At 35.9% G+C, this 25,429-nt stretch overlaps 2 protein-coding genes across 2 annotated transcripts in view; both read left to right on the top strand.

Annotated features, from left to right (window-relative positions):
- Positions 1 to 2,486: 2,486 nt before the first annotated feature.
- Positions 2,487 to 6,586, top strand: LOC117632232 (histidine-containing phosphotransfer protein 2-like). Its single transcript, XM_034365669.1, has 6 exons — positions 2,487 to 2,832; positions 3,431 to 3,558; positions 3,661 to 3,729; positions 5,148 to 5,219; positions 5,894 to 5,966; positions 6,342 to 6,586. The coding sequence occupies exons 1-6, from the start codon at positions 2,770 to 2,772 to the stop codon at positions 6,387 to 6,389; spliced, it is 453 nt and encodes a 150-aa protein (XP_034221560.1). The 5' UTR covers positions 2,487 to 2,769; the 3' UTR covers positions 6,390 to 6,586.
- Positions 6,587 to 8,195: 1,609 nt separating this feature from the next.
- Positions 8,196 to 25,429, top strand: part of LOC117630235 (pseudo histidine-containing phosphotransfer protein 5-like) — a 52,346-nt gene continuing 35,112 nt past the window's right edge. Inside the window, exons 1-5 of the mRNA XM_034362979.1 lie at positions 8,196 to 8,258; positions 8,642 to 8,772; positions 8,872 to 8,943; positions 9,429 to 9,500; positions 9,650 to 9,722. Of these exons, the coding sequence (XP_034218870.1) occupies positions 8,196 to 8,258; positions 8,642 to 8,772; positions 8,872 to 8,943; positions 9,429 to 9,500; positions 9,650 to 9,722 (411 nt within the window). The remainder of the gene's footprint in view (positions 8,259 to 8,641; positions 8,773 to 8,871; positions 8,944 to 9,428; positions 9,501 to 9,649; positions 9,723 to 25,429) is intronic.

Consider the following 25,429-nt stretch of genomic DNA (forward strand, 5'->3'; position numbering starts at 1 on the left):
AAAAAAAAAAAAAAAATTCCCATCCAGCTTTTCTGATAATTTAAAGAAATCAACAAAATCCAGTCTTTGTATCTTATGAAAGTACCTGTGCTTATAATTTCATAGATATTCTGAAAATGCTGAATTAGAGTGCAGAAAATATACAAATATGGCCACGTAGCAAGTTAGTAAGGCTAATTTACGATTCATATATTAATATATTATAGAGGCATAAGTAATAATCAGAACTCCAAAATCAGTTCCAATATATGAGACATAAGCATGTAAAGAGAATTTTAAGACCAGTAGCCTTGCAGGAAAAGGAAGAAAAATCCATGGACTGAACCCATCGCCTTCACCCCGTAGGAACTACGAGATCACCCCAAGGACACCTTCAGCATCCAGGGCAAGCACTCCGTTTGGATTGAGGAAAATAATTCGGATTTAATTAAAAGTCGGGAATTGAAGAGAAGAAATTGATATTTCCATTGTTTGGCAACTTAAGTATAGAAGTTAGAACTTATTAAATGACGTGCGGAAAAAATCACAGAAATTGGCGATTGAGATTCCCGAGTTTAATTTCAACCAAAAGGGTCGTCATTTCTCAATTCCAATTGAGCAGGAATTCGTTTTCATTATAATTTATGTCATTTACAAAATTTGACATACATAAAAAAGTAAACATTGAAATTATTAATTGACAGAAATTTAGATGATGGAGATCTAAATTTCGTCATTTAAGAATTCTATGTAATTTTCAAATCCTTTATCTAAGAGCAAGTGCATCGCTGTAGGCTTGCCATGGCAACAGGCCCCCAAGGCCCCAATTCCGCCTCCAGCGCAGAAAGGCCAGCCTGGGCAAGCCCACATGAAAAAATGGACTGGGCTGTTGCCCCCAGGTTGCTGATGTCAGGGCCTAAAAAAAATTGAAAAAAATTATGGAAATTTTTTTCTATAAATACCTATCAATATTATTCACTTTCTACACTAAATCTTCATACAAATTCATCTCCTTCCAATATTTTTCACTTTTCATACCAAATTTTCTACTACAAAATTCCATTTGAAAATTTTAATTTAATAAATTTGGACATGTGGCAACTGAAAATCTTATCTGAAATTTTAGGTGAAAATTTCATAATAAATAGTGACACGTGACGACCAAAAATTTATCTGAAAAACTATCAAAATTAATTGTTAAGTATAAAAAAATCGAAAATAAAGTAAAGTGGGGTGGTTGCGGTTCGGTAACCGCGAATTTTTACTCAAACCGCAAACCGACCGACTATTTGCGGTTTGGTGATTTTTGAAACCGCAAACCGACCGCGTTTTGCGGTTTACCGCATTGCGGTAAACCGCAAAAATGCGGTCGGTTACCGTGAAACCGCAAATTCTCAAGCATTCACAAAAATATAAATTTACAACCTAAATAAATAAATACATAACCTCAATTTCTCAAGCATATATAAATTCACAATCGATTCCAATTCTCAAGCATTCACAACCTAAGAAAATTAAAGTTACAATTCCAAACATTCCAATTAAAGTTAAACTTCTCAAGCATTCCAATTCCAAATCCTTTAAAGTTACAAACCAAAAGCAAAATGAATTAAAGTTACAACCAAAAAGAAAAATCCAATTCAAAGTTAATTAAAGTTACAAACTAAAAGGAAAAATGCAATACACCAATGTTACAAACTCAAGTGTTGGTATATACTTTGCGGTTTGCGGTAACCGCAAATTTTGAAAATCAAATACCGCAACCGCAACCTCAAATGCGGTTCGGTTCTTAATACCGCGATTGCGGTTTTATTACGGTAAAATATCGGTTGGTTTTTGCGATTTTTCGGTTTTTCGGTTTAAAATGCCACCCTAGTGAATAGTGTTTACCCTTGCACTTATCCTTTGGGATGGAACCAAAAAAGGCAAAGATGATACTATTCATGTGAATAGTGTCAAACTTTGCCTTTGCTTTTGCCTTGTCCTTGCCCTTACCCTTGCCTTTTGGGGTGGAGGTGCTCTAAATAGGATTGGAGGGGTAGACTAAGGTGGCGGCTGCGATTTTTGTTAGAGGACCAAAATGAAACTCATATATAAATTTAGGGACCATTCGGATTGAACACTTTTTTTTTGTTTTTTTTGTTTTGGGTTATTGTCAAAAGTCCTATTTACTTTTAACAACTTTAGCATGTGCCAACCATGTAATTCAAACTGACGGAAAATGATACAGTGAGACCAATTTGTCATGGAATAGAGAGTTGGAGAACCAAAATTCAATCGGGATAAATGCAGGCACAACTTCGGTCGAAAACCCCAAATTACAAAATTACAAACTTATTCTAGGGAGGGAACGAGAATGGCAAAGCACCAGCCTATTGGTATTCCATTGTGGGGTGGGTCCCACTCCGACGGCAACATGAGGAAAACCCTTGTTGTGGGCCCCTGTGATACACAGAGAGAGTCAGAGTTGGCGTTGGTAACCCCTAGGACTAATGAGTAATGGGGATTCCAAATGAAGCAGAAGGCGCAGGTAATACTTCCAAAGCAGGACGAAACCGCCAGTTTAAAATTTTGCGAAAATGATGATGCAGGTGGCAATCATGCCACCCTCCCTCTCTCACTAAACCCTATGTGACTCTATGAACAAACAAGGCTCTCTCTCCTCTCTTCATCCTCCGCGTTAATTAAAACCCAGAGAGAGACAGAAGAGAGGAGAGAGGGGCCTTGCTTGGTTTCTGAGACACAGTAGCAGCTCTCTCCCCAATTTTATCCCTGCAGTGGAGAAAGAAAATGCCTGGAGCGACTCTGCTCACCCAACAACTCAACAACTTCATCCGCTCCTTGCGAGAGCAGGTCACCTCATCATCATCACCTCCATTTGATTGCTTTGCTTCTCTCTTTTTTTTTTCCTTCTTTCTGTTTTTCGATACAATCATTGTTTTGGTTTTTTTTAGTTTTTGGTTTTATTTGAGGAGTTTTATAAGTTTGTTTGTGAGGAAGATAAGTAAAAAGGAATTGGGTTTTCTTCACTGAGTATTGCTAGCACAGAAAGAAGATATGTTTCTAATTGGCATGTAATGCTGATGAATTTGGTGCTCCCAATCAGTTTGGTTAGTGAAAAAGGAAGGAAATTTAGAGGAGGGGAGGGGGAAAGAAAAACAAAAATGGCGGCGTTGGTTCTGCTAATTTTTGTAAGATGATATCGATGATGTTGTGTCTGCACTCTGCAGCTAAGATGATATCTTTCCAGGGAACAAAATATACTTTTATCTCTGTGCCACCAAGCATACCCCAATTTAGTCAGTTTCTGTAATTTAAGATAATCTCTATTCAGTTTTAGATCATTTTTCAACCTTTATCATGGGTTAATATTTGGCTTGCCTGGTTTTCTTTAACAGACAAAGAATGTTCATATAAATTAGAGACTAATTAATCACCATGTTTCTGGCAGGGAATACTGGACTTCCACTTTGAAGAACTGAAAGAGTTAGAAAGCGACACTCCTTGCTTAGTTGTGGAAGCAATAACCATGTTCCTTCGCGACGCTGACTGTTCTATAGCAGAACTTCTAAGAACTCTGTAATGCCTTCAATGATTTCAAGCAATTGCCTTTTTTTAGTATAGTTATTATGTATGTTTATGTATATTTCTACTGACTGATTTTGGAGAATTCGATTTTAGGGGTGCACCTCTGATCAACTACACTAGGGTGACAGAAATTGCCTTCCAGCTCAAAGGAAGTAGCTCAAGGTAATATTGCCTATTACTTTTTAGGTTTCTGCCCATTTACATGCAATTCACTAATTTTTTTATTTATGATTGTGATGCATCTGTGTGGTTTGGCAAATTTACTATATGAAGCATTGCTAAAATTTTCTTATCAAGCAGTTATTATGTATGACATGATATGTTGATTAAATATCCAAAAGAAAGTCTGAACCCTTTGCGCAGGACTCTTTGCATGTTTAAAACATTCAGAAGATACTGTTGGTTAGGAATTTTCCAATTTGGATGTAAATCTGCAGGACATATATACTTCACGTTTGTGATCATTAAATGAAACAATCTATTGTAAGAATGAGTTAAAAGATCTCTGAATTTGGTTCTTTATGCAAGTTGCATATCTTATCCAAAATACTTGGAAGTGAGATAACTACAAAATCTAGTGAAGATACTGATGCCACTCGTGTTGCATGTTTAAGATATCCAGAAGATATCTGTTGGTTAGGAATTTTCCAGTTTGGACTTAAATGTGCGTGGCATGTAGATCACAATTGTAAGCACGCATTAACTAAAGCAACTGATCATAGCCAATCCCAAAACATTTCCATGTTTTGGATTATTTATGCAAGCAACCAATATCTTATCCAATAAAACTCAGAAGCGACAGTGAAGATGTGAACGTTCACGCGCTCTGCTTTTTAAAACATTTAGAAGATGGTATTGGTAAGCAATCTTTCATTTTGGACGCTAATGTACATGGCATGGAGATCCCGTTTGGAATGGATCATTAATGAAAGCAATTAATCGTTACCAATCACTGTTTAAAACATTTCCAGTTGTTGGATATATATGAAGACATAATTATCTTATCCATAGAAGTTGGAAGGAAGTGCTAACTAAGAAATCTAGTAGACTAGTACTGTAGTCAATGCCACGCATATGCTAGCACGTGGCGTATGCAGTTTCAAAATTCTTTTTGGAAGCAAGTGCTAACTTAAATCTAGTACTGAAGTAGTCAACACCACGCGAATGCTAGCGCGTGGCGTATGCAGTTTCAAAATGCTTTTTGGAAGCAAGTGCTAACTCAGAAATCTAGTACTTAAGTAGTCAACGCCACGCGAATGCTAGCGCGTGGCGTATGCAGTTTCAAAATGCTTTTTATGGTGACGCCATAGTGATTATACCCCACCTAGTCTGTTTCTAACCTGGGGCTAACCAGTGTACACATACTTTTATTGAATGGTTATTATTGACAAAGATAAATTGATCCAAAGACACTATATAAGGCTTACTTACTACTTATATTTATTGGTTATGGATTTTCAGTTTTGATCCCTCTGAATTTGTGTATTGCATATTATATGAGCCCAAATGATGCTTCTCTGTTTTATCCTTTTACTTTGGTAAAAGAATATTGATGCCATTCAGTGCATTCGGCATTGCAGTGTTGGTGGTTGCCGGATGGCCCATGCCTGTTGTGAGCTTCGAGATGCAAGTGAAGCATATTCCAAAGAAAGGTACAAAACTGTCCTCTCACCTTCACCAAGCTGGCTTTAACGATGAAGCATACATTTTACAGCACCACATATATTATCAACTTTGAGGAAAACATGCTGATTTTACATTTCTGCAACCACCAAATTTTGAAGGTTCTTTCTTTCTTTAGAGTTATAGAGGATTCATCTCCTGGGCAATTCTTTGACAAAGGTTAGGCCAAAAGGAACATAAGCAAGGGTTTAAATCAAATCTAAGGCTCACTCCCTTTCGCCTTCCTCATGTCTTCAATTCCAGTTGATTTATCATCTAGGCATATGGTACATAACAGAAAAAGATGAGGATATTATAGAATTAATTGCTAAAAAATTTGAACATCATTCCTTGTTTATGACTTCTGTACATATGGTTAGGTTCAAATTCTAACTCTGATGTTAGCATGTGTCACAGTAAGTTTTGAAGATAGCCCTACCTATATGAAGCTTTGCAAAATACTTAACGGCTTAAGGTATTAAAACTTACAGATTGAAATATCACAGAAACATTCGGATGAAGAGAAAGAATACCATTGAACAACCTTGAAATTAGTGCTAGTTGGGACAATACACACGTTTCAACATGAGAAGGAATTTTTAGCTGTGTCCTAATGCCCCTTTTCTTACAGAAACTCTTTCTTTGGAAAATGTTATGCTTTTAGGTCCCTTTCAGGCTTTGACAGGGTCAGACGTGAGTATCTTGTCTTGCGGGAGAATCTGAATCAAATTCTTCAGGTAATACTTATTCTGAACTTTGATCTTTCTCAGTTTTACTTTGTTGATATGTTTCTTTGTCTTTTTTCACATACTGTAGCAAATATATAGGTGTATACAGAGGTCATGTATGTTAAACAATAAAGATTACATTCTAACAAAAGAATAACCAAGGTTTTGGACTTTCTAACACCTTATGAAGATGCCATATTTTTGTTGTTCTACTGACTGCAGAAGGAAAAAAAAGGATTGATCATTTCTAGAACAAAAACCCTTATGGTAGTAGAACACTTTCTGCGGTGATTGTCCATCATTTGAAATGCTCTAGTACGCAGATTTGTGCCCAACTTTTTTTTCTTTTCTCAAAAACTATTCTGAAAACACACTGGGTTACAGATGGAACATGCAATTAACGCGTTTGAGCCCAGAAGGCGCCGTCAGTAGAGAGGTCGTTTGTTCAGTCTGCTAGCTTTTCGCCAGAGGATCAGATCATGTGGAATATTAGCTGTATACTAGTGTTTATTACAAGAACTTGGTATCTTTTGTAGACCGGTTTATGACTAGATTTGTGGTGTATGAAGTGAATGTAGTTGAGACTGACTGACTGTTTCATGTTGTGATATAAAGTTGGGACTTCATTAGTTCGTTTGGTATTGCCTTAAAGTTTGCTCTCTTATAAATACATTTGACTGCTAGTGGATAAGAAAAATGCTTACTGCAAAAATTCTAGTATTCCACTAGCAGTCAAATGTATTTATAAAGGGAAAATATTATATTTGTGATATTTAATTTTGTTTTCAAAATCGATGACAGAGATAGAAACTGTCATTATTTTATCAAGGGAAAAAGAGTGTTGAATATATACGATGATTTTTTTACTCCCATTTTCACTATCCAAATTATAAAAAGACCCCGAAAGGAGAAAATTTGGTGGGAACTTCCATCCAAATGAACATTCAAATATTTCTTTAATTTTTTTTTTTCTGAAATCCAAATATCTTCTGTTTTTTGTCCAAAAAAGAAATTTATCTTCTTTTTAAAATATTGGGGGAGGGGAAAATGGAACCTAAGACCTAAGAGCACTTTCACCCATTTGCCATGGCAAAAGGCAAGGGGAAGGTAAGGGCTGTTACTATCACGTGAATAGCGGCAACCTTTGCAAAAGGCTTGTTGTGTTTCCATCCATTGCCATGACAACCACTATTCACATGAGATATGAGGAAATGAATTTGTAGAGTTTTGGTGTGGGAAGTGAAAAATATGACTAAGTATTTATTTAAAAAAAAATCTGAAATTTTTAGCATTTGTTTATATTTTTTTTTTCGTTGCTCACGTCATCGCTGATGTCAGCAAATCCAGGCAATAGCTCAGGCTGTTTTTGCCTTTGGGCTGGCCTGGTTTGCTGGGACCCAACTGCTGCCTTGGCAGCTTAGGCCAGCTGGAACTCCAAAACCTCACTTGGGCCACGTCCTGCTCTGGCAAAGGGCTATTGCTAGAACTGCTCTAAGATGTAGGGACAAATGATTTTAATCACTTGAGCTATTTGCCCATAGCGATATGTTGATTCTTTAATAAATGGTACAATTAGTTAGGAGTGAAAATTGACAAAGGTTTGGAGGTAGAAAATTCAAGCCCAACTCGCCGCCCTTAGTTCAGGTTTGAGTCATTCTATAGTGAGGCCTTATATGAGGTCATATCTCGTAACCGTTGGATCAAATTGGCAACCAATTTGATCCAACAATTAAGAGATAGGGCCTCATTCACTATGGAATTATCAGTCCGGGTTCAGCATTTGAATTTATAACTTGATTAGAATTAAACAACTCAACTCAGTCAGATTGCCCAAATTGAACAAGTTGGGCTAGAAGATTAGGTTTAACCTTAACCTGTAAGGCGTTTAAGCCCCCAAGTTCAACCCACAAGCTCAATCCCCAATAAAACCGAAAAGGAAAAACAAATGACTTTGAGAAATGCAAATAAGTTAGGCTGAATGCGTACAATCAAACAGTAAAACATGAAGGAGCCAAGCGAAAATCATGAAGTTCATGCTGAAGTTATGAAGAAACAAAGTACATGCAAAGCTCATGCCACTTAAAAACTCATATACATGTTATATGTAGCATGAATAGGCTATATATAACCATGCATGCATATTCCAGCCAGAGGTTTCATTTCTCTCTTTTGCAATTGCCTTTCTTCCTCGTTTCACTTTGATCTCTCTCTCTCTCTCTCTCTCTCTGTGTGAGGAAAATGGCTGGGAGGACGGACATTGCCGAACAGCTCAAGGAACTCATCTCCTCCTTGAAAGAACAGGTCAGCTCACCCCCATTAATATTTTTGTTCATCAGTTTATTGCTTTGCTTATATTTATCTTACTTTCCTCTCTTAAAATCCTTGGGTTTTTAAAGTGTTTTTTTCGGAGGACTTATGTTTGGAGAAAAAATAAGGCTGAAATTTCAGATAATCTTAGTTTCTCAGAGTATATAGACCATTTCTTCCTCTCTCTCTCTCTCTCTCTCTCTTTTATCAGTAACCTTGATCATAGGGTTGTTATATATGGCTGGTCTGCTTTCTTAGTATTTAGTTAATGTCAACATTTCAACTTTTGATAATTAACAAACAAAATCTGATCAAGTAAATTAATATTTCAGCTAATTAATTAAATTATCAAACTACATATATATGTTTCCTGGCAGGGTATTCTAGATGAGAAGTTTGATGAAGTGATGAGACGGTTGAAAGATGAACGAAACCCTCGCTTTGCTGTTGAAATCATAAACCACTTCTACGGTGATGCTGAAAATAACCTAGCAGAACTTACATACCTGTGAGTAATAATTTTCTTCACTGTTTTCGTTAAGTAATTATGGGGTTTTCACATACATAATGTGTAGGTATATATTGATTTTGGAGAATTCAATTGTAGGAGTGTTGTTCCTATCATCGACTATCCTCAGCTGTCAAATGTCGCCCTCAATCTCAAGGAAGCTTGCTCAAGGTAATTGTAGATCATTTTTTAGATGCCTATTTACTGTGCATATATATACTTAGACCTCTGTTGTATATGCCAAAATAATATGTGTGAAGGAACACCATATCAGCTTGAAAAACATAAAAGAGAACAAAACATCATATTATTGCTAATAATTTCTTATAAAGTCCCCAAAACATATATTATAGTGTATAAAATTTTTTCTGCTGTACACCGTTAAAAATTATATTTCTTGTCAAATCATATTCTTAATTTAACTATGTGCTTACTAACATGGAATGGGAATGCGAAGATTGGGAAGTTACTCCCATTGAAGGTCATTTCAGTGTTTACTAACACGACTATACACACACACATAGCATTGGTCATGATTATCTTAAAAATATATTTCAATTTTGTATTATTAGCTCAAATGGATATACGTCTTAATTTGTTGCATTAACTCAAAGAATATTTAACATTGATCCCATTTGCTGCATTTGGAGTTACAGTTTTGGTTGCAGCCGGATGGCCATTGCCTGCGGCGAGCTCCGAGATGCAAGTGAAGCAAAGAACAAAGAAGGGTAATAAGATTTTTAACTTGTTCTCTCATTATCACCAAGTAATGGTAATTTCAATATATCTTTGTGTTTTTTCTTTATATATTTTTTGTGGAAAATTTTAGCTGCTTCACTTAGACTTTTATAAAGCAGCCTTATTTATTTTTCTCTAGGTGCCATATGGTTCTTGAACATATCCGCCGTGAATATGCTGTCCTGCAGAAGAATCTGAATCAAATTGCTCAGGTAATATTTCTTATGATAAACAAATATATAAAGCATGTAGAGACTTATTAATTATGACTATGCATTGATGAATAAACGTGCTTAAAAAGAAATAAATTGATTGATAATTTCTTGACCCGAAAAAAGAATACAGAAATAGACACAATTTCAACGGTGATTATGCTCCCACAGATGCACTAATATTCTTATTTTTATTTCCTTCACAAAAAAAAAAATTCTGGAAACATAACGCGGTGCAGCTGGACCGAGCAATTTATGAAAATGCGATTAGAGGACGCTATTATTAAGTAGAGAGCTGCTATGTTTGATCTGTTCGGTCTCTCCAGAAGATCATATTATATGTTCTTGAATAAGTTTGATATATTATATGTTCTTGAATAAGTTTGATATTATAACTTTTGAATAAGTTCACAGTGATCAAAGGAACATTCCCGTTTAAGACTTAGTTTTGGATATCCTTTGGTGTTTTTATGTTATCTTTAAATTTGGCTACTATTGGATTATAATCTCCACCATTTGATTGTCACATTTGTACTTTTCATTTCATTTCTTTTGGTAGGAAAAAAAAAACAAGTCAACCTATAAAACTGACTAATTGGCCGATTTGATTCAAATTTTGACTAGAATAAAAGTTAAACGGAGCAGTCTTCAGTTTAGTTATGCCTAGCTATGGTTTTTAAAACCTACAAACCGTTCCAATCGGATATTTCAGAAAGTGCAAGTAATTGATTATTGATGGGTATCCCTCTTTTGGTCGAAGAGGGAGAGAGAGAAAAATATGGTTGGTTGTAAGATAACAAAAGGAAAAGAATCCTTTGATAAAACCGAATTTTTAATAGCCGCATCAATTTCATTAATAAAAGGGCATTACAAGAATAGCCCCCATATTTAATAAGAATGTTTTGTTGATATTCATAATATATGCTTTCCAAAATATGGATCTTCACAATTCAGTTTATAGTATACAGAAAAGCTACCCAGAACAAATCATGTCCATGCCTAGTTATATAAATTGACCTACGGTTGTGCGGTTGGACTGAAAACACCAAAAACACTGAAAACTGCCGGTAACCGACCGTCAATGGATTAAATTTTGATATGAATTTGATTTAATTAATAGGATATGGATTGAGACTTTCAACCTCATAATCTGATATCCCGTTAACTTAGCAAATGAACCATGTGTTATAGATGATTTGACCCGAAAATAGTTCTGGAAATTTTATATGGATGTGTAACGGCAACTTGAGTCTTTAGACATTGAAAATGTATTTAAGTGTAATAACCCTTCTTGGAAATTCCTTTATCTATATATATAAAGCAAAAGGCAGAGAATGGTGAAACATTCAAAATACCAGAAAATGCCCTTGGTTAATGCAAACATTACAAATTGAAATTATTAATTAAATGAGGATAATATGGTAAATTCAAAATTTTTCGTATTAAAGAAATTAAAAATAAAAGAAAATTCAGATAATGGATCCTATTTTTATGGAACACAACTATCCATTATCTTTTTTAATTCTAAAATAAATTTAATTTTTTTTTACAAAAGCCTCTTGCAGGCGCGTGCAGAGAGGCTAGTGTTATTTAAATCCAAGCTACTTTGACCATTTTACCCTTAGGAATTTAAGTTTTGTTTTCGGGAGTCTAGTTTTCAGATTTTTCTTTGTACTTGGATGTAGAGCTCCATCCAACAAACGCGTAGGCAGAAACAAATCTTGAATTGGAGTTGAAACAGAAAAGTTATACGGCTTTAAAGTTCAAGGGTTGCAAGAAAAAATGAACCTTAAAACCCTAACCCAAGTGTGTGCCACATGGCATGCCTAGATTATATATATATACAGTCCCCTTCTATTGAGGGATTCCTCAAATAATTTTTTTTTGAGGGACGCCCTTTAGGGTACCTTACAATTTTTTTCCCAATGATCCAAACAATCTATTTTTTAGGTCTTCATTCATAGATCATCCTTACAAAAAATTAGACAAATCGGAACCCATTTCGACATCCAATTGTGTCTTACAAAATCAATGAACACGGTGCTTCAAGAAAATAGTAAAATTTCAATAACTCAATTGAGTGGTCAAATGATATTTGATTCAAGTGATTTTTTGTAGAGATGATCTTTGAATGAGTATCTGCAAAAATAGACGGTTTGAATTAGTGGAATACAATCCGGAGTGGGGCCTACAAGGGTATCCCTCAAATAAGCTTATGGTTTATGTATATATATATATATATATATATATATATTTACCTAAAAAATAGATGGTTTGTATATATATATATACAGAGAGCTTCCATTGAGGGATACCGCTTGTAGGCCCCACTCCGGATTGTATTCCACTAATCTAAACCGTCTATTTTTGTAGATACTCATTCAAAGATCATCTCTACAAAAAATCACTTGAATCAGATATCATTTGACCACTCAATTGAGTTATTGAAATTTTAGTACTTTCTTGAAGCACCGTGTTCATTGATTTTGTATGATACAATTGGATGTCGAAACGGTTTCCGATTTATCTAATTTTTTTGTAAGGATGATCTATGAATGAAGACCTAAAAAATAGATGGTTTGGATCATTGGAAAAAAAATTGTAAGGTACCCTAAAGGGCATCCCTCAAATAATTTGAGGGATCCCTCAATAGAAGGGGACTGTATATATAGGGAACTTTAGTTTAGGGATCCCTCAAATACTTATTTGAGGGATATCTTTGTAGGTCCCACTCTATATTATATTTCACTAATCCAAACTATCTATTGTGTAGATATTCATTCAAAGATCTCTCTACAAAAAAATCACTTGAATCCGATATCATTTGACCACTCAATTAAAATATTGAAATTTTAGTACTTTCTTGAAGTACTGTGTTAATTGATTTTGTAGGACATAGTTAGATGTTGAAATGGTTTCCAATTTGTCTAATTTTTTTTACAAGAATGATCTATGAATGTAGACTTAAAAACAGATGATTTGGATCGTTGAAAAAAAATTCACGACAATGCTACGTCATCGTCCGACCACCATTGGTTGCTTCACTTGTCATAAAATGTTCATGATCAACTGACCATTGTATCCAACCAAAGATCCGACCCAAATTGACGTTGTACGCCACGGATATTGAGTGAGAAGTGGGGTGTACCAGCAACTAACAGCAAAAAGATTCCAGCCTCCTCCATTTCTGATCAATTTTCCGGCCAATCATGACGAAAATTCACGTAGGCCTATACATGAAAGTTGTTCCTCTTAGTGTTGTCTTTAATTTGGCATGGGTGGCAATCGACAATTTTAGATTTCGTTGTTGCCGAAATATGCTTAAGCTACCCACCGACGGTGCCAACATTTGGTGGCTCAAGTGGGCACCAAAGGTGACCTATTTTTACCCTAGTGTGATGTCCTATGTGAGATCCCACATCGACCAAACGGAGAGGGGGTGATGTGCCTTATATGGCACACCTCGCATCCTCATAGCGTGAGGCCTTTTGGGAGCTCACTGGCTTCGGGTTCGTAGGAACTCCGAAGTTAAGCGAGTTGGAGGCTGGAGCAATCGCCTGGATGGGTGACCACCCTGGGAAGTTGCTTCGTGAGCTCCAGAAACAAAACCGTGCGGGCTGGTGAGAATGTAGCCAGGCCCAAAGCGGACAAATATCGCGCTACGGCGGAGCCGGTCCGGGGTGTGACAGTTTGGTATCAGAGCCACTCTGCCGTGTGGTGCGAGTGTGCCGACGAGGACGTCGGATCCCTTAAGGGGGGTGGATTGTGAGATCCCACATCGACCAAACGGAGAGGGGGTGATGTGCCTTATATGGCACACCTCGCATCCTCATAGCGTGAGGCCTTTTGGGAGCTCACTGGCTTCGGGTTCGTAGGAACTCCGAAGTTAAGCGAGTTGGAGGCTGGAGCAATCCCAGGATGGTGACCACCCTGGGAAGTTGCTTCGTAAGCTCCCAGAAACAAAACCGTGCGGGCTGGTGAGAATGTAGCCAGGCCCAAAGCGGACAATATCGCGCTACGGCGGAGCCGGTCCGGGGTGTGACATCCTAGTTGTCCCAAGCATTATTGTTTGCATTGATTCGATTGTTTGCCCGATGATCGGAGACTTTGCCTATTATGGACCTTTTGATAAGAGATGATCGGACCGTTGGATCATCTCTAAATATTAGTATGCAGTTCCTGATGTTTCTAGAAGTGTGTAGAAAATTATAGAACAAAAGTCCGAGGTTCGCATGTCTCAAATTGTCTCAATTTACACGAATCAATTGTCGTTCGGTTGTACTATATACGAAGATCTGATCGTTGGATCGAGGCTAAATTGATAGGTTGTGGTTGGATGACTATCCTTGACCTGTTGGAAATCACGAATTAGGAATTCGGTTTTGATTAATTTAGCATCAAACCTTTTGTGAGTGGATTTTTGTTTTGAAATAAGTACAACAATCTTTTAAATTGAAAACCCTTTGCATATTGATGGTTTTGAATGAAACTCAATTTAATTATCGTCTCTAGCTTATGATGTTACCAACATTGTTTTAATATGTTTTTCCTTGAGATTTTGTGGTTACATTGATAGAATTGAGATTTTTTGAAAATTTTCATTGTCATTTTGATTTCTCGATTATACTATGACTTTATATGGCTATATATATTGAGATTGAGAAAGTGGTTTTTTAAAAGACCTTATGAGTACCCTCCCCTAGTTAACAATACAATGAGATACAATTAGGCACATTTGGAACCCATCAAGGCACACATATCTACTTTGAGCGAATGAATAAAATAAAAGAACGAATTTGTTGATGAGATTTTAGTTTTTAGGCCTTAAAATAAATCCAACATTTTTCCAATACAATCGAATTTGTTGATAAAAGAACCATATTGATGCTTATTGGATAAGAATTGATAAGTTCAATTAATTATTCTAATACGAACTAATAAATCAAGAGTGCTGCTAAACGAACCCTAAAATTAACTAAGTACACTCTAATATTTTAATCAAAATATAAAATTAACTAAGTACCCCCTATTTAACTACCAAAAATACCCTTGGTACACCCTAATACCAATCCTAAACCAGATTCCTCTTTTTATGTGTGTTATACTTTTCCAGCTCTTACTTGTTGCAATTTCTACACTCATGAATCTCAATGTCTACAATTTATTTAAATTTGTTACTTTGGCAGGAAAGCAAGGGCATAGAAGACTTTAGGAGTCGTTTGGCACGGCGGACTGTCATGGACTGGACTAAATCCTGGGACTGTCTCGGATTAGCTCGGATTGGCCTAAGCTGGATTAAGTACTGACCTACGTTTGGTGTTGGGTCGGACTAAGAAGCTGGATTGTAAAAATAGTGAAGACCTATGTTTGGAGTTGTGTCGGACTAAAAATAATTATTTTAATATTTAATTTTAATTAATAAATTCTAATATTTAATTTTAATTAAGGCTTTTTTTACCTAAAAATAAATAAAAAGAGAATAAATAAGTGAGTATGTGGTGGTTTATTATCTTATCTCTAGTTAAACAAACAATTGAACCACGCACTTCAAACCATATTATCTTCTTCTTATTTTTTCTTATTTTTTTTCTTATTTTCTTTCTTCCTCTTCTCCCCATTGACTTTTCTTCTTCTTCCTTATCTCAGGCCCGTTTCTTTCTTCCTCCTTTCTTATTCCTTCCAAAGCTTCTTTTTTTTTTCTTCTTTCTTCCTTTCCAGGCCGTTCCTTCTATTTCTTTTTTTCTTCCTATTCTTTCCTCTCTTTTCTTCTTCCTTCATTCCTTTTCACTCTCTCTTCATGCTGCACCCCAACTTTTAAGAGAGCCATATCCACTTCTGGATATGTGGTGGCTGCAAACACCCACCCCTCTCTCTTTCTAGTTCCACTAATTAATGGTTGTTGAACTGAGTATGTGGTGGCTGTTTATGGGTGGTGAAGATGCTTTGTTTGACTAATTGGGTGGTGATGATGGTTCGATTGGGTCTCTGGCGGCTGGTTATGGGTTTGATGGTGGTGGTCTGACAGAGATGGCGAAGAGAGATGGTTCTGGGTTTTGCGGGGGGCTGTGGTGGCGAAGAGAGATGGGTCTGTGTGTGGCTTACGGGTGGTGGTTATGAGGGAGAACAAATTCGGGGGAGAAGAGGGAGAGCTGGGCAGTGCCAGATTCTGTCGATTGGGTCTGTGGTGGTGGTGTTTTGATTCAAGGCGTAAGGAAATCCAACCGGACTCGTGTGTTCAAAATAGCGATGGTGCTATTTTGCGAACTGCATTTGGGGCTCACTGAATTAGACATGCGAGTCCGGTGATTTTTTCACTGTTGGACTATGCAGTCTCATTTAAGTTAATCCCCTTCCTTACCAAACATGGGTTTTGAGTGTTATTTAACACAATCTAATCCAGTGAGGCATAGTGAGGCCTACCAAACATGCCCTTAGTGATGTTATCAGAGAAGTCGGTGGAAATCTCAATGTCTGCAATTTATTTAATATTCCATATACTTTCTCATCTTCTTCAACCTTAAATTAAGTAAACCTACTTGTATGATTATTTGTTGGTTGATATCTAGCTTGATGTCTTGTTTGGTTATAATCTGCTTGTATTCCGTGACTAAAAGTAATTCTTTTTCTTTTGTCATGAAGGCTATATTGCAGCTGACAGAATTAGGTTCATTTTTCCTCAGGTTGATCTGTTTAAAGTACGTGGGAAGTTCGCCTTATCATATGTTTATGAAGATTTTTTACTCTGCAAAGGGAAAATTCTTCTAGTCACTCGTCGAAGATTGGTATTGTTGCAAGTAAGTTAGCTGGATTAGAATCATTCCTATCTATACCTTCCTATCTGCTATATACCATTCAACGACACCTCCTTGTGTCTTCGTCAGTGCTTGCAGCGTTGTTCTTGGGCACCGAGTAATATGAAAACTTCTCTATGTTTGATTAGGGTTGAATATGATGAGTAGGGTGTGGTGTATTTATTAAAATTATATTTATTTCACAATTCAATATATTCTTTTTGGTCATTTTATATTAGAGTAAATTAGTAATTTAATAATAGTTTGATAATAGGTATACACAATTAATATTAGGATTTGTTTGGCAGCACTCTAAATCAAACAATCTGACTATAAAAGGATTTGGGCTAAGGCAATACAATCGAAATCAAATAAGGCAATACAATCGAAATCAAATATTGGGTTGGGCTCGGGGCGGGTCTCTGGTTGCACCCATCCAATTTGCATTCCTATACTACAATTAGTAAAACATGAACAAAAAGCCAAGCACAAATAAACAGACCATCGTGAAGCTCATGAAGCTATGGAATGAAAAGCCAGACCAGAGACATGCAAAGCTCATGCCTCTTCAGTCTTAACACACATTCTATGCAGCATGAAAATAACATCCACACATATATATATATATATAAATAAATAAAACCATGCATCTGTCTCTATTACCTTCTCTTCAGTCATTTCATCACTTTCATCTCTGTACTCTCTCTCTCTCTCTCTCTCTCTCTCTCAAAACAAAACAAAAAAGAAGAAGAAAAAAATGTCTGGGAAGGAACTTGGCCAAGAGCTCAAGGAACTCGTCAGCTCCTTGCAAGACCAAGTCCTTCTCTAATCTTTTTACTTTTGGAGTTTATTGCTTTGCTTTCTCTTCTCTAATTCTTGTTTTTGAAGTTTTATGTATTCATCTTAATTTAATTTAATTAATTTATTTTGTTTAGTAGCTGATATTTATTGTGTAATTATATAATTTATCTTTCTTCTCTCTTTTTTTTTTACCCTGATCAAAGGGTTACTATTTAATGTCAATATTTTATATTTTAAAAATATATAACAAAAAGATGATCAAGTTAAATTAATATTGCAGCTAATTAACTACAATATTTCCTGGCAGGGAATTTTGGACGAGCAATTTGATCAAATGAAAGCAGTTCAGAATGAACAAAATCCTTGCTTTGTTGTGAATTTGATCACCACATTCCTTGGTGATGCTGAAAATATTTTGGCACAACTCAGGACATATCTGTGATTTTCTTCACTGTTTTAATTTACTATTTTGTTATTACATATAAATTATTTATATTATATATTGATTTTGGAAAATTCAATTTAGGAGTGCTGAGGATCCTGATGAAGTCAACTATCCCCAGGTGGCAACTCTTGCCCTCACGCTCAAGGGAAGTAGCTCAAGGTATAATAAATTGAATGCCACACATTATTTTAATTTTAAATGTTAAACCTTTTTATTTTAGGTTTTGTTGCTAAATGAAAATTCAAAGCAATTTTGCACAAAAAAGGCATGAACAAAATTGTAAATTTAACATAATGTTGTGACCTAAACTAATGTAGTCGGATCCGAAATAGCTCAAGATAAACTTAAATGCCAACTAATTTTTTGCCCAAGAAATAATGACAACCGTATTTACATTAAATGTTTTTTTTCTTCTTCTTGTTAACCGTATTTTAACTAAATGAAAAAGTGACATGTGTAAGGATGTGAAGAATTGTTACACATCGAAAAAGTTTAAAAACCTGCAAGGATATACAAAGAGTTGGATCACTCCCCCCTCTCCCCCATAAAAAAAAAAGAAGTAACAAATTAATTTTTTCAAGCCTACTATATCCATAAAGACTAACCATGGTTTTAAGCTTTTAATGTTGAATGATATATGTATAGAAAATAAGCCCAAATTATTCTTTCTTGTACATCCTTTTGTCACACTAAATAATTTAATTACATTGATCCTCTCTGCTGAATTTGGACTTACAGTGTTGGTGGTTGCCGGATGGCGTTAGCCTGTAGCCAGCTCCGAGATGTAAGCGATGTAAATGACCATGAAGGGTAAGAATTGGATACTATTATAGCGAAATTATATTTCTTAATATTCACTCAAGACTTTTATAAGAAGAACCCTTATTTGATCTACATGGATAAAGACCTCTCTTATGAAAACTGTTTTTGACGCAAATCTTATGCTTGTAGGTGCATTATTTTTCTTGACCTTATTAACCAACAGTTTCTCATCTTGCGGGAGAATCTGAATCACATTGTTCAGGTACCGGAAATTCTTAGCTTTAACATGCATTTTTTATTTCATATTTTCCTCTTGTTTTGTTCTAATATTCTTTTTTTTTTTCCCCAACAAAAATCTGGAAACATAATGGAGTGCAGATGGAACGCGCAATCCATGAAAATGAGGTCAAAAGGCGCAATATGTAGAGAGAGCATGTGAAAATAAAAGTTCATTACTGAACTTACTATGGAATATAATTTTTGAAAAAATTAAGGTCTTTTTATTACAGAAATGCTTGTTTCATGATTTATTACAGAGATAACATGTGAAAATAAACTATTTTGAACAAACTCTTGGAAGAATCTTTTCACAAAAAAATATGAACACAAATTTTAATTGATATATGCTGTGAATTTCTTTTTACTTTTTTGGTTACATCAAAATATTTTACGTACAAAAACAAGTTTATTAAAAATCCGGGTAAAGCCTATAGGAGTTATACAATTCTAGAAAATCTGTCACTTAAAAAAAATCTTTCAAAATCTTATACAATCCTAATTGAATACACCCCCTTAAATTATTCACTTAAGTCATCCTCTAATCTTTATTTTGGCACAAATTGGTCTCATTGTAACATTTACCATCAGTTTGTGCAGACTAGTCCCATTGTACCATTTGACAACCCTTTTTTTTTTTTTCCCTGAAATAGTCTCTGAAAGCCCGAGTTTCATTTTGGTCATCCAACAAAAATGCATCCACCACCCTGATCTGCCCCTCCAATTTCTCCCTCACCAACCTCCTAAGCACTAGCGCATCCAAGCACCCACCCAGTTTCATCCCGCCAAGCACCCAATTTTGTATTTGAACCCACCAATCCAAATTTGATCCCTATAACACAGAGAGAGAGAGAGAGAGAGAGAGAGAGAGAGAGAGAGAGAGAGAGAGAGAGAGAGATTGATTGATTGGTATATGTGATGGGTGCCGAGGGAAACAGAAATGCCATATATTCGTGGCTTGTGGCGTGGGATGATGAATAGGGATGACAATGAGCCGGTTTGGGGTCAGTTTGAGACCGGGTATGGCAATACTATGTCCTCGTCCCCGCCCTTATCCTCGGTAAAAATAGCTCATTGAATCCCCATCCCCATACCCATTGTGGAGCTACCTCCCAAATTCGTCCCATACCCGTCGCATAGCTACCTCACATATCCTACATTATAACACTTAAAGTTCATCTTAAATTATCAGTTAACTCAATTACATTCAATTGAATTTTAAAATTCAACTCCACAACTCAAAATAATCTCAATTTGATGAAACTAAATAAATATTATATTATATCATAATCTTACATGGCTATATTATATAATATATTAATTAAAAATATATATATTACTTATCGGGCCGTGTATGGAGATGGAGATAATAATACTATCCCCGACTCGTCCCCAACATGGAATTTTTAAAATTTGGAGATTCTCGCGTCTCCCCTTATTTGGGTCAAGGATCTGATGAGTTTACTATTAAAAAAAAATCTTATTAAAGTAAACAAATAAACTACAATTATAGTTTTCTATTATATCACCTTATTCTTTTGCATTTTTATTTCAAATTTTATATTTCTTAGTTTTCTTGGCAATTGATTTCATATCATGATTAATGTATCAATTCATTATATTTTCTTGGAAAAAACATAACAAAAGTTAGCATTTAACGTAAAATACATATTGTGTTGCAAATTCTATTCTATAAACCAAAAAACACAAATATAAGGATAACATAAAAATACACACTGTCTTGCAGTTTGAATCTATAAAACTAAAAATACCAATATAAGAATAACATAAAAATAGCAACCTATACATGTGGGAACATATATTTTGGCTTCCAATCACAAGACGCCACGTGGACATGAAGAATGTCTCCTAGGTCAATTAATTGAGCCCATTTATTTGGCAAATTAATTGATACTAAAAATAGAGATATTATCTTAAATATGAGATATTTTCTTTATTTAAAAAGATAATGTCACCAATTAAGATATTATCCTAATGTGGAGATATCATCATCAAATTAGGAGATTTAATCCCAATCAAAATCCCTGATGGACTAAATCTCTACAATTTGGAGAAAGAATAAATTCCTTCCAAATTGGAATTATTCTTTGAAAAAAACCCTAGATGCCTAGAGCCCTATAAATACATGGCTTCATTCAACACACAAGGTAATTCGAAACTCAGTTCCTAAACCCTAGAAAAATACCTGAAACTCCTCTCTCCCTCTCTCCTAGCTGATGACATCCTTAGCGACCGGCCCTCTCCATTTTGTCTCTTCACACGACTCTAGTCACTATACATGGTTCCGGCCACACAGTTCTCCCCATAGAGAAAACCACGTACCCTTTTTTATTTCACTTAGATTCAATTGAACTAATGTCATGCCCTGGACCTGGGGGTCGGTGGAAACCCCGCACCAGGTGTGTGAGGAAATAAAAAGTAAAAATAAAAAGAAAAATGCCGGAACATGGTTTAAAATAAACTTCTCTTATAAAAATAGATCCAAACACTANGAATATAATGATTTAATCTGGATCCAGTATTTTTTGCACTGATTGTTTTGTGGCCAAAACCTGTATAATGAAAGTGAAGAAATCACATTACAATATATTATAAAATGAATGTCATACACCGCCAATTACATAAGCATCATTCAATCCATATATCTTCACACCCATCTCGAATATTTTGACCACCTAACTCACCCACCAGTTCATCAAATGTGTCAACATTTGGCATCCCTCTAGTAAATGGCTCACACTCAATTATCACATCACCTAAGACTTCATCACCAATAACATCATTATATTCTCTATTAGGCATTGATAAAACTATCGACCAACCACGATGCATCGGGTCGTCAACAAAAAATATTTGTTTGACTTGAGAAGCCAAAACAAATTGGTCATTCCTATGTCCAATTTTACTCAAATCTACAAGGGTAAATCCAAGTTCGTCGACTACAAGACCAGAACTATCTATCCAATCACACCTAAAGACTGGGATTGTAAACTTTTGGTAGTCAAGGTCCCAAATTTCTTGAATGACACCATAGAAACCCATATTTGAGAGAATTGGGTTTTTATCCTTGGCACTAGCAACTTGCATGGTTTGTGCAAGTAAATAAACTCCACTATTTTGAGTTGTCCGCACATCATCATGTGCCTTGATATTGAATTTAATACCTTTAATAAGATAGCTCCTATATAATGGCACTGCCATGTTTGGACCAGCTGCTAGCCACCTTAAATTTTCTGGTACACCATTATTGTCTTCCTCAAGTTCACTTTGAACCTGCAAATTAATCAAATCTTAATTCAATCTAACATAGAAATAAGAAGAAAATTAAAAGAGAAATATGTTATTCAACAACATATACCTTGAAGCGTAGCCATTGAATGAAAGTGCTATTGTGCTTATCCTGCAGCCACTTTGTTCTCTTTCTAAATTTTGGATAAGCAATCTTGATGTGGATCATATGTTGCCTACATGACACGAAAAATTCAAGCATTACGGTCCCAAATATATAAGATAAACATAAGAAATAATTTAAAATGGAAACTTGAAGAATAAAACTCATACGTACTCGATATAAGGTAGGACTTCCTCAGTATTCTCCAAGACATATAGATGTGCTTGATTCAACAGGTCCTGATCAACTACGCTCACTGTGCAACCTGATAATGGCTTTGAAACTCCCATCTTTTGGCTTGAAGGCACTCCAACCGTACTAACATCAGATAAATGCTGAGTACAAAACTCTACCGCTTCTTCAGCTATATACCGCTCAGCAATGCAACCTTCGGGACGAGTACGATTCTGAACATACCCTTCAGCACTTTCATATATCTTTCAAACGGATACATCCACCTAAAATATACTGGCCCACATAGACGAACTTCTCTGACAAGATGTACTACTAGATGAACCATGATATCAAAGAACGAAGGGGGAAAGTACTTCTCAAGCAAACAAAGAGTAACTACTACATCTTCTTCCAACTTATCTAGCTTGGAAACATCAACAGTCTTTGCACATATAGCATTGAAGAAGAAGCACAAACGAGTTATTGCATACCTTGTAGGCTTCTCCAAAACAGAACGAATTGCCACAGGGAGCAATTGTTGCATTAAGGTATGACAATCATGTGATTTAAGGCCAAGAAGTCTTGAATCTTGTAAAGATACAAGATTTTTAATATTTGAAGAATAACCTTCAGGGACCTTCATACCATAGAAAGAATTGCAAACCTCTCTCTTCTCTGTTCTTGACAAATTCCAAGGCCCAGGAGGCAAACGAGTACGTCTTTCTCCATACTCGGGTTGCAAATCAGTTTTGACCCCCATGTTCAATAAATCTAATCGAGCAGCAATCCCATCTTTATTTTTTTCCAGGGATCTCCAGCAATGTACCAATGATACTATCGCAAACATTCTTCTCAATGTGCATAACATCTAGGGCATGCCTCACAGGAAGGTATTTCCAATACTTGAGATCAAAGAATATTGATTTTTTCTTCCAACAAACTCTGTCACCATTTTCAACCATATGCAGCACTTCTTCTCCGGTTAATGGCTCGGGAGGTATGCCATATTCAGGTTTCCCATTAAAAGCTGCACGTTGCCTCCTATATGGATGATTGATTGGTAACCATTTTCTATGCCCAATGTAACAAATTTTGTGGCCATTTTTCAACCAGTGACTAGGTGTATCATCGCCGCATATTGGACAAGCTTTATATCCTTTAACAACACAACCAGATAAGTTTCCATAGGCGGGGAAATCATTAATTGTCCACATTAATGCAGCTCTGAGTGTAAAGTATTCTCCATTATGTGCATCATACACCTCTAATCCCAACCCACAAAGATTTTAAATCATCAATCAAAGGCTCCAAGTAGACGTCTATATCATTTCCGGGTTGTTTAGGACCGGAAATCAATATGGTTAACATCATGAACTTTCGTTTCATGCACAGCCATGGAGGGAGATTATATGTAACTAAGATAACCGGCCAACAACTATATCTGCTACTTAGAGAACTGGGGGGATTGAATCCATCAGATGAAAGAGCCAATCTCAAGTTTCTCGGCTCATTACCAAACTCAGGCCATTTATCATCAAGAAGTTTCCAAGACGGGGAATCCGCCGGATGAGACATCTGACCGCCAATTGATTTTCTAGCAGCATGCCAAGTCAAACTCTTAGCTGTCTCATGTGATTGAAACATCCTTTTAAACCTTGGAATTGGAGGAAAATACCACACCACCTTCGCCGGCACACCCTCTTTCAAGATTGAATCTTTGCCTTGCTTCCACCTTGAGATACCACAAGTAGGACAATTAGTTGAATCCTCATACTCCTTCCTATACAAGATGCAATCATTGGGGCATGCGTGCATTTTCTCATAACTCAGCCCCAATGCACACAAACTCAGCCCCAATGCACACAAAGTCTTTTTAGCCTCATACATAGAGGTTGGTATTGTATTTCCTTCTGGAAGCAAATCGCCTTGAAGTATCAATAATTCTGTAAAACAGACATCACTCATCCCGTGTTTTGCCTTCAAATTATACAACTTCACTAATGCCGATAACTTCGTGTACTTTCTACAACCAGGGTACACTGGTTGATCTCCATCCCCAATCACATTGGCAAATCATTATCATCCATATCAATTTCTTCAGACACAAAACTGTACCTACTATGGCCATCATCTTCTTCAACATTTCTACTAGCATTAGTAGTTGCTTCCCAATGTTCTCCGTGAAATGTCCAATTCTTATAGCTTTGGTCAATTCCATTAAAGTATAAGTGATCCCTTATAATTCCAACCCCAAACAACTTCAAATTAACACATTTAACACATGGACAACGGATATGTGTTGTAGTTAGAAGATTTTCTACAGCAAAGTTCAAAAATGCTTCCACCCCAAATTCATATGCCTTAGATCTTCTATCCGAGTGCATCCATGACTTATCCATCTCCGACACTATAACCTATTATCTATAATAAAGTGAAAATACATGCAATGACCATCACTATAGCAGATTATACAAAGATTTAATAGTAAGTAATACACAACAGAGACGACGGGTTTTAAACAAAAACAGACGTATTTGGCATATATAGACGACGGATTTTCAACAGACGCCGTCTATTATAAGTAATACAAACGACGGTTTATGAAAAAACCGTCGTGTATAAGTAATACAACGACGGTAGTTTAAAAAAACCGTCGTGGGATCTTCGTCGTAAGCCTTAAAATTCGTCGTGTCTCAGTTTATATTCAAGAACACAAAACCCATTAAGAACACAACATATATATGAAACCAAGCAAGAAACCAACATATGCATGAAACCAAGCAAGAAACCAACATATACATGAAACCAAGCAAGAAACCAACATATACATGAAACCAAGCATGAAAACAATAAATCCATTCCCAATTTAACATAACATAGGGTGATTAAAAGATCCGACAAAATTAAATCCATTCCAAATTCAACATAACAGATAATGTAATCCATGAACCCATTAAACAGAAAATCCATGAACCCATTAAACAGAAAATCCATGAACCCATACCTATAAGCACATTATTAACTGATCGCAAAGCATACAACCTAA

Source organism: Prunus dulcis, chromosome 6 (assembly GCF_902201215.1).
Source record: "Prunus dulcis chromosome 6, ALMONDv2, whole genome shotgun sequence".
In the NCBI taxonomy this organism is placed as follows: domain Eukaryota; kingdom Viridiplantae; phylum Streptophyta; class Magnoliopsida; order Rosales; family Rosaceae; genus Prunus; species Prunus dulcis.

Coding starts and splice junctions, on each gene's coding strand:
- LOC117632232 (XM_034365669.1), top strand. CDS start 2,770: ATGCCTGGAGCGACTCTGCTCACCCAACAACTCAACAACTTCATCCGC. Junction 3,559..3,660: donor GCAGAACTTCTAAGAACTCT/GTAATGCCTTCA, acceptor ATTCGATTTTAG/GGGTGCACCTCTGATCAACT. Junction 3,730..5,147: donor CTCAAAGGAAGTAGCTCAAG/GTAATATTGCCT, acceptor TCGGCATTGCAG/TGTTGGTGGTTGCCGGATGG.